The sequence below is a fragment of the Lynx rufus genome, unplaced genomic scaffold (genome assembly GCF_022079265.1).
Source record: "Lynx rufus isolate CCGP_SWC_20201006 ecotype Redwood Valley unplaced genomic scaffold, mLynRuf1.p SCAF_2, whole genome shotgun sequence".
Lineage (NCBI taxonomy): Eukaryota > Metazoa > Chordata > Mammalia > Carnivora > Felidae > Lynx > Lynx rufus.
In genome coordinates, this window is record NW_025814834.1 from 150,679,790 (window position 1) to 150,693,229 (window position 13,440).

The 13,440-nt window shown below is 39.6% G+C and overlaps 1 protein-coding gene across 2 annotated transcripts; it reads left to right on the forward strand.

Annotated features, from left to right (window-relative positions):
- The first annotated feature begins 488 nt into the window (after positions 1-488).
- CUNH1orf52 (chromosome unknown C1orf52 homolog) lies at positions 489-11,154 on the forward strand. 2 transcript variants are annotated; one of them, XR_006962837.1, is made up of 4 exons: positions 489-804; positions 1,444-1,642; positions 7,389-8,303; positions 10,896-11,154. XR_006962837.1 is itself a non-coding variant. In XM_047084498.1 (3 exons), exons 1-3 carry the CDS (start codon positions 529-531, stop codon positions 7,460-7,462), a joined length of 549 nt encoding a protein of 182 aa, XP_046940454.1. In that variant the 5' UTR covers positions 489-528; the 3' UTR covers positions 7,463-11,154. The 2 variants fall into 2 exon arrangements, 1 of the variants encoding a protein (XP_046940454.1); XM_047084498.1 differs by having other exon boundaries at positions 7,389-11,154.
- The last annotated feature ends 2,286 nt before the right edge of the window (positions 11,155-13,440 follow it).

Consider the following 13,440-nt stretch of genomic DNA (forward strand, 5'->3'; position numbering starts at 1 on the left):
ATTAAAGAGAGTTGTTCAGAGTCCACTGGAAATGAGGTCAAGCAGGAGAGGATTTAGTTTGTGACGTGATAAGTCCACAACCCATAGAAGTGTTCCAGGACGACTGAGGGAGGCAAGCATACTGAGAGTAATCTTCATTTTGAAGAAACGATGTAGTGGGATCAGAAGAAATCCTGGTGTCTCTGAGCAATGGCTAAGGTGAAGCGGCAGTGAAAAAAAAAATTCTTATTTCTTGTCTGCCTTTAATAAATTCTTATTGAAAGCTGAGAGCTTTGTTGGGACCACTGGTTCAGGACCTGCCTCTTCTCAGGGTTCCTCAGGAAGGAACATAAGCAGACCCTGCTCAGCAATGTGCGCGCCCCGCCTCCATCCTAAGACCCTGGCCGAGAAGCAGGAACGCGTCGTAGCCGCTGGGGGGCGCAGGCCCCGAACTCCTCTGCGAGACTTGGGGCGGAGCCAGCCGTGGGGCGGGCCCTTGGAGTAGCTTCCGGTTTCCGGCGGAGCCTACAGTCGTCGCTCGCAGCCGTCATGGCGGCCGAGGAGAAGGACCCCCTGAGCTATTTCGCGGCTTATGGGAGCAGCAGCTCAGGCTCCTCGGGTGAGGAGGATAACAGCGAGCCGGAGGAAACAAGTCGCAGGGCCCCAGATCCTGCGAAGTCGGCGGGAGGCTGTGGGAACAAGGAGGAGAAGAGGCTGCCGGGACCCGACGAACTATTCCGGAGCGTGACTCGCCCGGCCTTTCTCTACAATCCGCTCAACAAACAGATAGATTGGGAGAGGCACGTCGTTAAGGCGCCTGAGGAGGTGAGGTTCCCGACCCGATTTCCCGGTCGTAGTCCCGGCCTCCGCCCCCTTCCTCCTGAGCCCTCTCCTGGGGACCGGCAGTCTGTTCCCCCACACGCAGTCACCTCCTGCGGGTTGCCGCACCGCCCCCTCCCACCTCCAGCCCTGGGGAGCCCGGGTCCCCTTCCCCAGCCTGGTGGGTGTCGGACCGACCCGCAGCCCCCGCCCCCTTGTGAGGAGACCCAACCTCCGCGCTCGGTGCCCCGACCCCGCGCTGCGAGGACTAACGGTGGTGACTCCCCCGCCCCCCCCGCTGCAGCTTCTCCCCGAGACCCCTTCCCTTTGACGCCGAAGTGCCTGCGGTGCTGCCTCCAAGACAGTGTCTGCTGCAACCTCCTGAAGGGGTCAGCCTTGCCGTAGTATCTCTGAGACTGGATTCTTCTTTGGTAATTAAAAGTTATTAGCTTTATTCATATAGGGAACCCTTTGGCTTTCACTTAACAGTATTGTGATTTTGATGGAAAAAAAATGTGTCTTTAAACCTTAAGAAAAAAAAAAGTCAGCCTGAACAATAAGCGAACGGCAGGGAGGTGCATGTGCCCATACGGATTGTAGGAACCTCGGTTCGTCACGGTGCGTCTTAATGTGTTTGCTTAACAGCCTCCAAAGGAATTCAAAATATGGAAGTCAAACTATGTACCACCTCCGGAGACCTACACTACTGAGAAGAAACCTCCCCCTCCAGAGCTGGATATGGCAATAAAGTGGTCTAACATATATGAGGACAATGGTGATGATGCCCCACAGAACGCTAAGAAAGCTAGGCTCCTGCCTGAAGGGGAGGAGACAGTGGAATCAGGTAAGGCGAGTCAGACTCCTGTGATAATACCTTTTGGTCCCTGTGATGAATTTTAAAAGGAGACATTTAATGAGTGAAATTTAAGTCTAGCGGTTTAACAAATTAATTATGGTGTATGACTATTATTTTTTGCTGTATTTTTGAGAAAAATCCTATACGGCTTGGAAGTGAGGTCTCTGAAAGCTCAACCAGTAGTATTTACTGTGTTTTAGAAAAAGATCATGTTAGGGGCACCTGGGTGGCTCAGTCGGTTGAGCATCCGACTTCGGCTCAGGTCATGATCTCACCGTCCGTGAGTTCGAGCCCCGCGTCGGGCTCTGTGCTGACGGCTCAGAGCCTGGAGCCTGCTTCCGATTCTGTGTCTCCCTCTCTCTCTGTCCCTCCCCTGCTCACACTGTCTCCCTGTCTCTCAAAAATAAATAAACATTGGGGCGCCTGGGTGGCGCAGTCGGTTAAGCGTCCGACTTCAGCCAGGTCACGATCTCGCGGTCCGTGAGTTCGAGCCCCGCGTCAGGCTCTGGGCTGATGGCTCGGAGCCTGGAGCCTGTTTCCGATTCTGTGTCTCCCTCTCTCTCTGCCCCTCCCCCGTTCATGCTCTGTCTCTCTCTGTCCCAAAATAAATAAACGTTGAAAAAATAAATAAATAAATAAATAAATAAACATTAAAAAAAAAAAAGAAAAAGATCATGTTATTCAGGCCTTGAAGCAAAATCCCTAATATCCCAACCAATAGTATATGTGATTTATGGTGCCTTATTACAACAGAGTCTGTTAATGCATGGATTCTTTCTTGTGATTGCAGCTTTGAAGCACTGAAGGCTTCATTTTATATTAAAGCAGTCGTGATTTGAAGCCAAAATTAGCGTGACAAAGTGAGTTTAATTGAGTATCCCTGCGTAGTAATAGGAAGATAATGACTTAGTTGTTTATGATATCATAATTTCATCTCTTACTTAGAGTGTAAGTAACCACAGTAATCTCTGCTTACACACTTTTACCCTAATCACCACTCAAATTCCATCCTTCACACTGCAGCTAGTGATCACTTTCTAAAAGTCCTATCTGATTATGTAACTCACCTGCTTAAAACCCTTCACCAATAAATAGCATAGAGTCAAAGCCTTCTGATGGCCCTGCCTTTCTCTCTACCTGTATTTCGAATGGTGCTTTTTCTAGCACTTTAAGATCTTAAAATTGAAAACTGAATAGACCATGCTATCTTACGGTTCCATGCCTTTCAGTATATGTTGCACATTAGTCTGGAATGTTCTTCCCTCCCTCCTTACCTGTGGCTGGTAAACTCATTCATCCTTCAAAATCCAATTCAAAGAAAAAAATGTCAACACCTTCAAAGTATTTGTTCCTCTGTACCTTGTATGTGCTAATGCTGTTGATTGTATTTACCATTCTTTATGAGATGATTTGTTCATAAATCTGTCTCCTTTATGAAAAGGAGTTCCTGTACAGTTTATAGTACATTTTAAATACTCAGTGGATGGGCGCCTGGGTGGCTCAGTCAGTTCAGCATTAGACTTCGGCTCAGGTCATGATCTCTTGGGTCTGTGAGTTCGAGCCACACATCACACATTGGGCTCTGTGCTGAGAGCTCAGAGCCTGGACCTGCTTCGGGATTCTGTGTCTCCCTCTCTTTCTGCCCCTCCCCCACTCATGCTCAGAGGTCTCTTTGTCTCTCTCTCTCTCTCTCTCAAAAATAAATAAACATTAAAAAAAAATTTTTTGATAGTGGATAATTGTTGAATTATACTAAATTTTTATGAAAGGGCATGCCAGTTAAACAAATTTTTGATGGTTTCATGAATCAAGGGCTACTTAGCTCCTTTTACAACCAGGCAGAGTGTTTTAAGAGAAAGGATAACTGGTAGTTCTTCAGTTTTGATTCTACTTGGCTTTTCTGTTTCTTTTACTGATGTCACAATGTGGATTAGAAGTCACTAATGAAGGCATATCTTCAGTAAATATATCCTTTTAGAGATGCCAAAATGAAGTTGGCATTTAAAAAACTTCACAGTAGGGTATTTTATGTAATTAATAAAAACACTTTTGCATAAATAATGTTTAATCCTTACAACACCTTGTGAAACCACATAGGGAAATATGGAAATGAGAACTTCATGTGACTTGTCCACAGTCACAAAATTAGAAAATGCCAAGCTGCAAATAGGTACTTTCACACAATTTTTAGAATTCATTGTCCTTAGCAGCCTAGTACAGAAATGGTACATGATTCATTGTTACTATTTTATAGACAAGGAAACAGTCTCAGATTAAAGAATTGGCCTAAGCAAATTCGCACAACTAGGAAGAGGCAGAAGAAGAAAAATTCAGGTCTTTAAATGGAAATGGTGCCTCATTAATTTGGGGTTTAGTCTCTTACTGTTTTGCAAGCTGTAGTGCTTGTAGCTGTTTTGTAGAAAGTAAGACCACTAAAGTTGATATTCAAGCAAGGTACTATAGGTTGGTGCTCTGTCTTTGTTCCTATATGGAAACAGTGAGGGTTATATAGCAGGACAAACAAAGAATTGTCTTTTTTCCAGCTTGCTTATTGAGTTCAGATAGGTAATTCAGAGTTCAGTTAGGTATTGAGTTCACATAGGTGTGGGACAATTGTAATTCCCATAGATGATATCTGTTCTTTTGATTATATGATAGTCCTCCAACAGCAAGTGTATATGTATACAATATCAACAGAATCATAAGGTTAAAAGTTTAATCCTGGATCATAAGGTTAAAAGATAATACATCTTTATTTTATTTTATTTTATTTTTAAGTTTATTTTGGGAGAGAGAGAGGGAGAGAATCCCAAGCAGGCTCCACGCTATCAGCACAGAGCCTGTCAAGGGGCTTGATCTCACGAACCGTGAGATCATGACCTGAACCGAGATCAAGAGTCGGACACCTTACCGACTGAGCTGCTTAGGTGCCCTGATCCTGAAATTTTTAATTTGGACTCTAATGTTGGTTAACCATTTAGAATCCCATACCATGTTCACAGAGTCACTATAAAATTAATCATTTTTTACCTGTATTTTTTTAACTTATAAAATATCTTGTTTAATAAATTCCATTCTCTGAAATTATTTAATTTTTAGGTTATTAAATTATTTTTAGTTTTCCTTCTCATTTTTTTAAATGTTTATATTTGAGAGCGAGAAAGTGGGGGGAGGGGTAGAGAGAGAGGGAGAGAGAATCCCAGGCTGGCTCTGTGCTGTCAGTGCAGAGCCCAGCACGATGCTGGATCCCACCAACTGGGAAATCAGAACCTGAGTGGAGATCAGGAGTTGGTCACTTAACCACTTAACCAACTGAGCCAGCCAGGTCCCCCCTCCCTCTCATTTTTTGGACTTTAGCCTTTTTTTTGCCAGTTAACTTATTCCAGATTTTTTCAAGTTTTTTAAATATTTATTTTATTTGTATTTTTTTTTAATTTTTTAAATATTTATATATTAGAGAAAGAGAGAGAGTGCTAAAGGGGAGGGGCAGAGAGAGAGATACAGAATCCAAAGCAGGCTGTAAGCACAGAGCCTGACTCGGGGCTCGAACACACAAACCTTGAGATCATGACCTGAGCCGAAGTTGGACACCAACCAGTTGAGCCAGCCAGGTGTCCCAATGTTTATTTTTTGAGAGAGAGACAGAGTGTGATTGGGGGAGGGGCAGAGAGAGGGAGACATAGATGAAGCAAGCTCCAGGCTCCCAGCTGTCAGCACATAGCCCAGTGCAGGGCTCAAACCCAGGAACTGTGAGATAGGACCTGAGCTGAAGTCAGATGCTTAACCAACTGAGCCACCCAGGTGGCCCTTTTTTTTTTTTTTTTTTTTTTTTTTTTAAAGATCTGGAAAAGATTCAAAACTCACCAAGTCTTGCTACTTGCCAGCACTTCTTGTTTGGTAATTGTGAAATGCAGATCACTAAGGCTTAGATATTAATTGTAGCTTTATTGACGTGTACTTAATCGTGAAATCCTAGCTAAAGTAGCTAATGCTTTCCTTTTCTTTTTTTTTAAAGAATTTAGAAAGTTCATATTAATGTAAACTTATTTACCTCAGGTGGCATGAATTCCATATAGAAGAATTGCTTCCTTACTAGTGCATCATCTAGAAACTCACTAATCTTGATAAATGAACATTTCAGGGTGGTTTTGTTTCTTTTGTTTTTCCTGTTCTGGTTTTTAAGGTGATGCCTTGTTTTGTCACTAGGTGGCATTAGCTCTTCAAATTACTGATAGGAAATCATTTTTCGATCCTCGGTAGTTTGTGTTTTTGTTAATTCAGTAAATATAATTGACAGATTAAAAGCAGAACTGTCTCAGGATCATCTTTTTAATATGTCAACAGTGGATTTTATAGCAGAGTTAGAAAGTAATTTCGGTTTTTATACTATTGAAAATAATCTCAAGCAATGATGATGATTAAATAATTAAAAAAAAAACAGGCCTTGGAGTATTCGAGCTGTGTGCCACATCAGTTGGTTTGTACATTATTTTTGTGTATATATGATAAACTACTGATTAAAACCCTCGTTTGTAAATTCCTATGATGATTCAATTAATTTTATTTTATCTTACTGCTTATAATATAAATATATATATGTAAATCCATAAGTGCTTTATGAAATATAGGAATAACATCGCCATACTGAGCTTGAAGATGAATGCAGATGAATCACCTGCAGTTGTTTCTAATTATTCTCCACATCCACAAAGGAGATATTCTGAGTATGGTACAGTTAGGAGAAGGGAACTGAAGGCTTAAGGTTGTAAATGTATTTCCTCCATAAGGAGTTTAGGGTGTGATATCAGCAGCTTCCCCAATTTTTTATTTTTAAAAAATTTATTTATTATTAATATTATTATTATTATTTTATTAAGTAAGCTCTACTCCCAACATGGGGCTTGAACTCATGATCTCAAGATCAAGAGTTGTATGCTTTACTGACTGAGCCAGTCAGGTGCCCCTGCTTCCCCAGTTTTTTCATATAAAGGCCCCTTTCAACATCAAAATATTTTATAGACCACCATATGATAGTTGTTGAACTTTCGGTATCTGTTGATTGAGAAAGTAAAGCCAAAAATGCAATGAGTTCAGTAATGTGCTTAAAATAAATGTATATTTTAAAATTAATTCCTTCTACATAGTATTCTATCTAAATGGAGTTCTTAAAATAAAGCCACACATTTGTTCAGAGAGAATACAGTTTCAGTGAAACATCTACCTGTGAGTGCTTTTTAAATTTCAAAATAATAAGAATGGGGGTTGTAAATAGAGAGGGGAGTTGTTCTGTGAGGAGAGAAAGCAGATTTGAAAGGAAAGAACAGCTGATCACTGCTTAAACAGTGTCATGGTTGGATCGATACTCTTGGTAAAAAGAGTAGAATGTGTTCCATTGTTACAAGGTGTAGATTATTTAAATATATACAGTATATAAGCTGTAGAATATATTTGGGATAGCTTTTTTTCAGAACAGATCTGGTTTTCTCATTTTAAAGTACCTGAATCCAGCACTAACAGGTCACTTGTGAATTTTGTGTAACACTACAATTAATTTCTTATTTCTACCTGCACTTTAAAATCAGAGATCTAAAAGTTAATTTTTGGTTTTTATTAGGATACTGAAAGAAACATAAGTTGAAGATAATGATTTTGGTCTAAAGTGAATGAAATTTTAATACTTAACTTTTTTTTTTTTTTTAATTACTGATTGAAACTTTTCCTTTCCTGTTTAAAGATGATGAAAAAGATGAGCATACTTCTAAAAAGCGCAAAGTAGAACCAGGAGAACCGACAAAGAAGAAAAAGTAGAAAATGACAAATCACAAGAATTTCTGTCTGGACTGCGAAACTTGTTGAAACGGTTTTTTGGGGCAGATTAAGTTGATATTTTAAATTATTATGAAACAGCATCTCCATGAAAGTACATGTTAATTAATAAGTATTGCTATGGGAACTTTCCACTGTAGAATTCATTTTTTTATTTAAAACTTTATTTAAAACTCAAGTGGTGATTTGTGATTGTGAAATTGACAACACTTGGAAGCATTCTTGCTATCACAGAGTTGGTGACATACTTTGAAAGTTTTGTCACATGTCGACATGCCAATGTTCTATGAACCTTTTATAAAGGAATATATTTTTAAAGTAAATATATTGTAATGTACTGTGAACTTGTAGGGTGCTTTTCAACAGTGTTTGTACAGTGTAAATAGATCATGGAAATAAAATTACTTATTCAATATTGCTATTATTGCATAACATTAACATTTGAATATTTGTCTGTGACAAGTAACCTCTTTGCCACATGGTGTTTTAATAGTAGGTATTACCATTTAGGGAGTGCCTCTTGTGTTCCAGGTGCTTCGTGGGTGCTTTTTCTCTGCTCTTCAGACAGCCTGGTAAAGCAGAGATTAGTGGCTTCATTTTGTAATAGAGATTAACTTATTCAAGTTTCCATAGCGAGTGAACAATGATTTTGTGATTTAACTCAGGATACTTGACTTCCAAAATCATCAAATTAAGCCACCTACCCACCACTTAAAATTTAGTTGTCTTCTAAAGGAATTGCACTTGTCCTCTCTTCTAGGTACTCTCTGTGGTAAGTAGGGAGATCTTCCTCTTCCCTGATTGTATTACTGCACCTTATCATGTAAGTCTTATGTGATGGTTTTTCCTTAATTTCCCTGTTAAATAGTTTGCTGAAGATAAGGATTCTGTATAAAGAATTGCCAGATGTAGCAAACAAAAATACAGGATACCCAGTTAAATTTGAATTTTATAGTAACAACAAGGTTTTGTATGTGTAATATTTGGGACAGCTTACACTAAAACTTTATCTGAAACTCAGATTTAACTGAGTATCTTGTGCATTATCTGGCAACACTACTTCTATTGCATCATCTTTACATGGTTCCTATTTTAATGCTTTGCATATAGTAATAAACAAGAAAGCAAGGGGTGGTCGAGAAATGAATAATCTTTGATTTTACTTCTACAGTCCAAAATGCAGTGCCCTTATTTGTAGCATTTTAAACTATAAAAAGGAGAGGTTATACATTGCATCAGTCATTTCATGATTCGTAATGCCTTTAAGAGACAAGACTTAATTACAGGACCTGCACATTCAGTGTATGAGAAAAAGACTTTGGTCTTTGAGTTAAAAAAAAAAAATCCCCAGTCCAGTTGTTTTTCTCAATACTGGAAACCAGTATTTGAAAAGCTGTAAAATTCATTTAGTTAGAACATGGATTAAGTAGACTAAAATTTGTGAAAGTCATTAAAAAATACGATGCTAGCCATGGTGTTTTGCGGAATGAGGAAGGAACATAACAGTATGATGGCTTCAGTAGATCTCAGACTTAAAAAAACTAATTGTGTAGCTGCTTATCCTCTAGGTTTATAGCTATATGATTCCCAAAATTGAAGTAATTTGTAAAGCAAGAAGTTTTTAGTTTAAAGCCTTTGTATGTGAATAATATGGAGGGCTACGGTATCATATTAAGGAATGGCATCAAGTGATAAAGCATGACTCCAGTATGACACCAAACTAAACAAATAGAATTATAATTCTGAGGCTGTGGTTCCCAGATCTGGAGAAGTCTGTAGTCTGGATACACGTGTTAGTAGAGCAGATATCTCAAGAGGCTACCGAAATGCAAGATTTAAAAACTAGCATGAAGGCACACCTCATACAAAAACAAAACAAAACCAGCAAGCCACTGTCTGGAAATCTAACCTCTTTATCACCCATTGGTTCAACTCCCAGCTCTCGTTGATTTGTTTATGACAGCAAAAGCTCATTAGATCAGTCCCTACTGGTGCTTTGAGCCCCCCTTCTAGAAGATAACCGAATTGGGGTGGCGGGGAGGAATAAATACCACTTTATTAGAAGAGGGATTGATACTTTAGACAGGACAGGTAGTGGCTACACTTGTGAGATCATTACGTAACCGGCTGGGAGATGTATACCTATGTGAGTACAGGTCAAAGTAGTTCTAATTTAGGAAGAAGGAGGCTAAATATTTTTGAGCAGTCTGAATCTGCCGTATGTGTTTCATTGGGTTTCTTTTCAGAATATGGCCAAAAACAAAAGGGGAAAGGGATCTCTATCCAAGTTGTTTCTTTTTTTAGAGAATCAAGTCAATATTCCTGATTGTTTCCTCATCTTTAAGGAAGTGAAGCCACATCAGGCATAAATGGCTTTCTTTTGTGCAAGGATAAAATTTGAGAAGAACTAAGCATTTGTGGGTCATATTTTAAAATTCAATGTGTGAATAGCATTATGGAGTTATGTGGAAAACATTCTAACTGGAATCGAAGAACATTACTGAGAAAAATTGACACTGCTTTTTAACCATTAAAATACAAATATTACTGGAACTTATTTGCAAACTTGCAACTTCCTAGTTTAAACCGTTAATGCTGTGTAGTGCTTTTGAGTTCACAAAGTTGAATCACATAGCACTTTATTTTCCAAAAACCTAATGAGGTAGGTTTTATCATTTCCAAATTACGGAAATTGAAAAAACAGACCCAGCCAGCTATAGCAATATACCCACAACTATGCTTAGTTAGCTTCAGGATCTGCAATCCCATTCCATGTAAGGTTTATGGAGTACCTCTTGGTGTAAAGCATTGTGTTAGGAACGAAGGGTCCATCTTTAAGCAAAGTCACGTTGGTAGCCATTAGGAAGAAGGACATGCAGGGACTGAGTCTGACCAGCTGAGCAGTTCAGTAGAGCGGTAAGGACCTGCTTGAACTAAGGCATCGGGAGAAGAGACAGGGATATGAGGAATAATACTGCTCAGCTGGATATAAAGGCAGAGTGAAATTTTCTTTTATTGCCAACTCTACATATATTTAATTAAAATATAAATGGGCTAATGCAGGTTTGAACATGACCTACATATAAAACATGTTGCCACACCAGACACAAAGCCCTACTAGAGATATTTTTAAAATATAGTTATTTTTACAGGTATCTGAATAAACTCAGCAACTTTGAATAAGTCAAATTTTTGACTAATTAAAACCATAGCTGGACTTTAAAATATGTCATTGGTGGTATTTTGGATGTTCGTGTTTTTGTGTCCATATTGAACTGCTCTATTTTACTACTCCATTATCACTTAGTACAGAAGTTCCAGGCATTCTTAGAAAAAAAAAAAAAGTGGTAAATTCCCAGCAAGTGTGTTGGATTTTTCATTAAATTCTAAAGCTTTCTCTTTTTTCTTTACACAGTTTTCCCAATATGAAACATGGCATTGCATTGTAATGGAAAAAAAAAGAAAAAGATACCAAGAAGTATTTGTATGTATAGTCCACAGAAGAGGGACTCTGCCTGTTCTGTCATTGACTAGAACAATGCCTGGCACATAGAAGGCACTCGATATAACTCCTAATTGGTGATGGTGAACTGAATTTTCCCCCTCTGGTTTAGGGTGATCCTCCAGAGGCTGTGTTTCCAGTTATATAGGCCAATAAATCTTAACAACTTAAACCAGTTTGAGTTCAGTTTTGTCATTTTCCATCCAAAATATCCTAATTGATGTGAAACTCTACTCCCTTGGTTTCTTATAAGGTCCCATGTTATCCTGGTTCTCTTCTTTATTTCTTCTCTCTGGCTCCTTCACTTCTGGTTGCCCTCGAATGCCAGTGTAGCCTATGTTGTTGCCTTCTCGTTGTCTACACTGGTTCTTGACAATTTCAGCCAAGTTCATGACTACCACAGTAACACTATGATGGTTCCCTACACTGTATGGTTTGTCAGAATGTTCTTGTAAAACCCTAGATTTGTGTATCCAATTGTACATCTCTGCTTGAGTCTCAAGGGCCATTCACATTATGTATGTCCAAAACCAAACACATGGTGTCAAAACCCATACCACCTCCTATATTTTGTTTCTGGCTAGTAGAGTTACCATCAACCCAAAAATCTGCCCTCTGCCTCACATGGGTTTAGTTACTAAATTCTAAGGGTTTTCTCCCCTCGTTCTCACATACTTAATAATCCCCCTCTAATGAGTCATTTATAATTTCCCAGGTATGCTAGTTTCATAGTTCTGTGTTCAATTGTACCATTTGTTTAGCCTGGCCTTTCTCATTCTACTTAGCGAACTCCCTCTTATTCTCTGAGATAAGAATCCAGGTACATATTCCTTCTGTGCACCTTGCTCTTTAGGTCTGCTTCTGCACCTGGCCATTGCTGTTTTCTGTGCTCAGTACTAAATAGCTGACATTAGCTGAGTACTTAATGAAACCAGTAACCAAAGGGTTAATGGGACTACTCACAGCTGCAGACTAATAAGTGCAGCTGCAACTTTTTACTCAGACTTTTTTCATACGCTTTTAAGTTTTTCTGACACTCCAAGAGGTGGATTTGAGGCTTGCCCTCCAGTCTCCTTGTTTGGCTGCCTCTCAAACCCCCTCCTTGCTACATACTCAATGATTGTCTTTCCTGCGAATTGGGCGGATGAACTTGGATTTGATTACATTACTATGTGCCAGGCATTGTTCTTGGTGCTTTACATGTATTAACTCATTTAATTTGATGAGGTAGGTGCTAGTCCTAGCCCTACATACCCCGGGGGAGAAAACTGAGGTACAGAGAGGTTAAGTGATTTGCTCCAGGTGGTAGAGCTGGGACAGCGGGCAGTCTGGCTCCAGACCCAGTGCACTCCTGCTGCTGCACTGGAGGGGAGGAAGGAGCCCCTGAATGAACCCATAGATTGACTTATTAATTTGTGTTTCATTCAAAGGATGTCTTACCCCTAGAAGGCACTCAGAATACAAATATTTGGAGAATTAATGAATCCCAAACCAGTTCACTAACCAGAGGCATAGCATTTGTTTAATGCTATGGAAAGTCAATAAATACATGTTTTAGGAAGATTGATGCCTATTTCAATGACTTAGTAGCTTATTTATCACATATTTGGAGTATTTTAATTGAAAACCTTAAAGTAATAGGGCTGAGGATATACCTCTCTCCCTCCAAAAATATTTTTTAGCTTTTCAGCTCTTTTTCAAAGTCTACAGTTTTTTAAGCAAAGTGAAATAGCTGTAAGTCATAAATTTTGCCTCAAGTATTTTTTCTACCCTTTCAAATGATAGCTTGAGTTTAGAATCATCGCACCAGGGTGTGGGAAGGCCTCCAGAGGCCCTCCAGTACAGCCTTGCCAGAATATAGGATTGTCTTCTCTGTGATCTTTGTCTCTCATTTCTAGGTTCACAGATGAGCCCACAAAATGACAGGTTTACAGGCTGGATTTGAAAAGTCATTTCCTGTGTGTCTGTAATATTTTGGTTCCCAGGGTCTGGAACTCCTGTTCCTTTCCCTGTGTTTACCATTTTCCGAAAAAGAAAAGAACAGAGTGTTTGGTGCATATTATTGAAGTAAAAGTGCAGTTCCATTCCTGGCATAAGTACCTGTCTCTCTTTCTAGTGGGACCAAAATTCTAGCAACCTTCTCTAGTGCACACTGGGGAACCTGCATTAACATTTTAAATTTAGAAACTGCAATGGAGTCACAAAAGGCACTTCCCGAGAAGGAGGTGATTTGCCTGCAAGCAGAGTTACAAGCAAGAGCCAACTTGGAATTAACTCCTCTGAGGCTCACATGCCAGGAGGAATTTAAGACACTTTTGCTAGTTTTTGCTGGTTTTCAGTTTGGACACACACACACACACACACACACACACACACACACACAGGATTTAACAGTCAATAGAACCTTCCTTTCCTCTTTTTACCAAGTTCTGCCTCAGGCCTTCCCCTCCAACCCTCT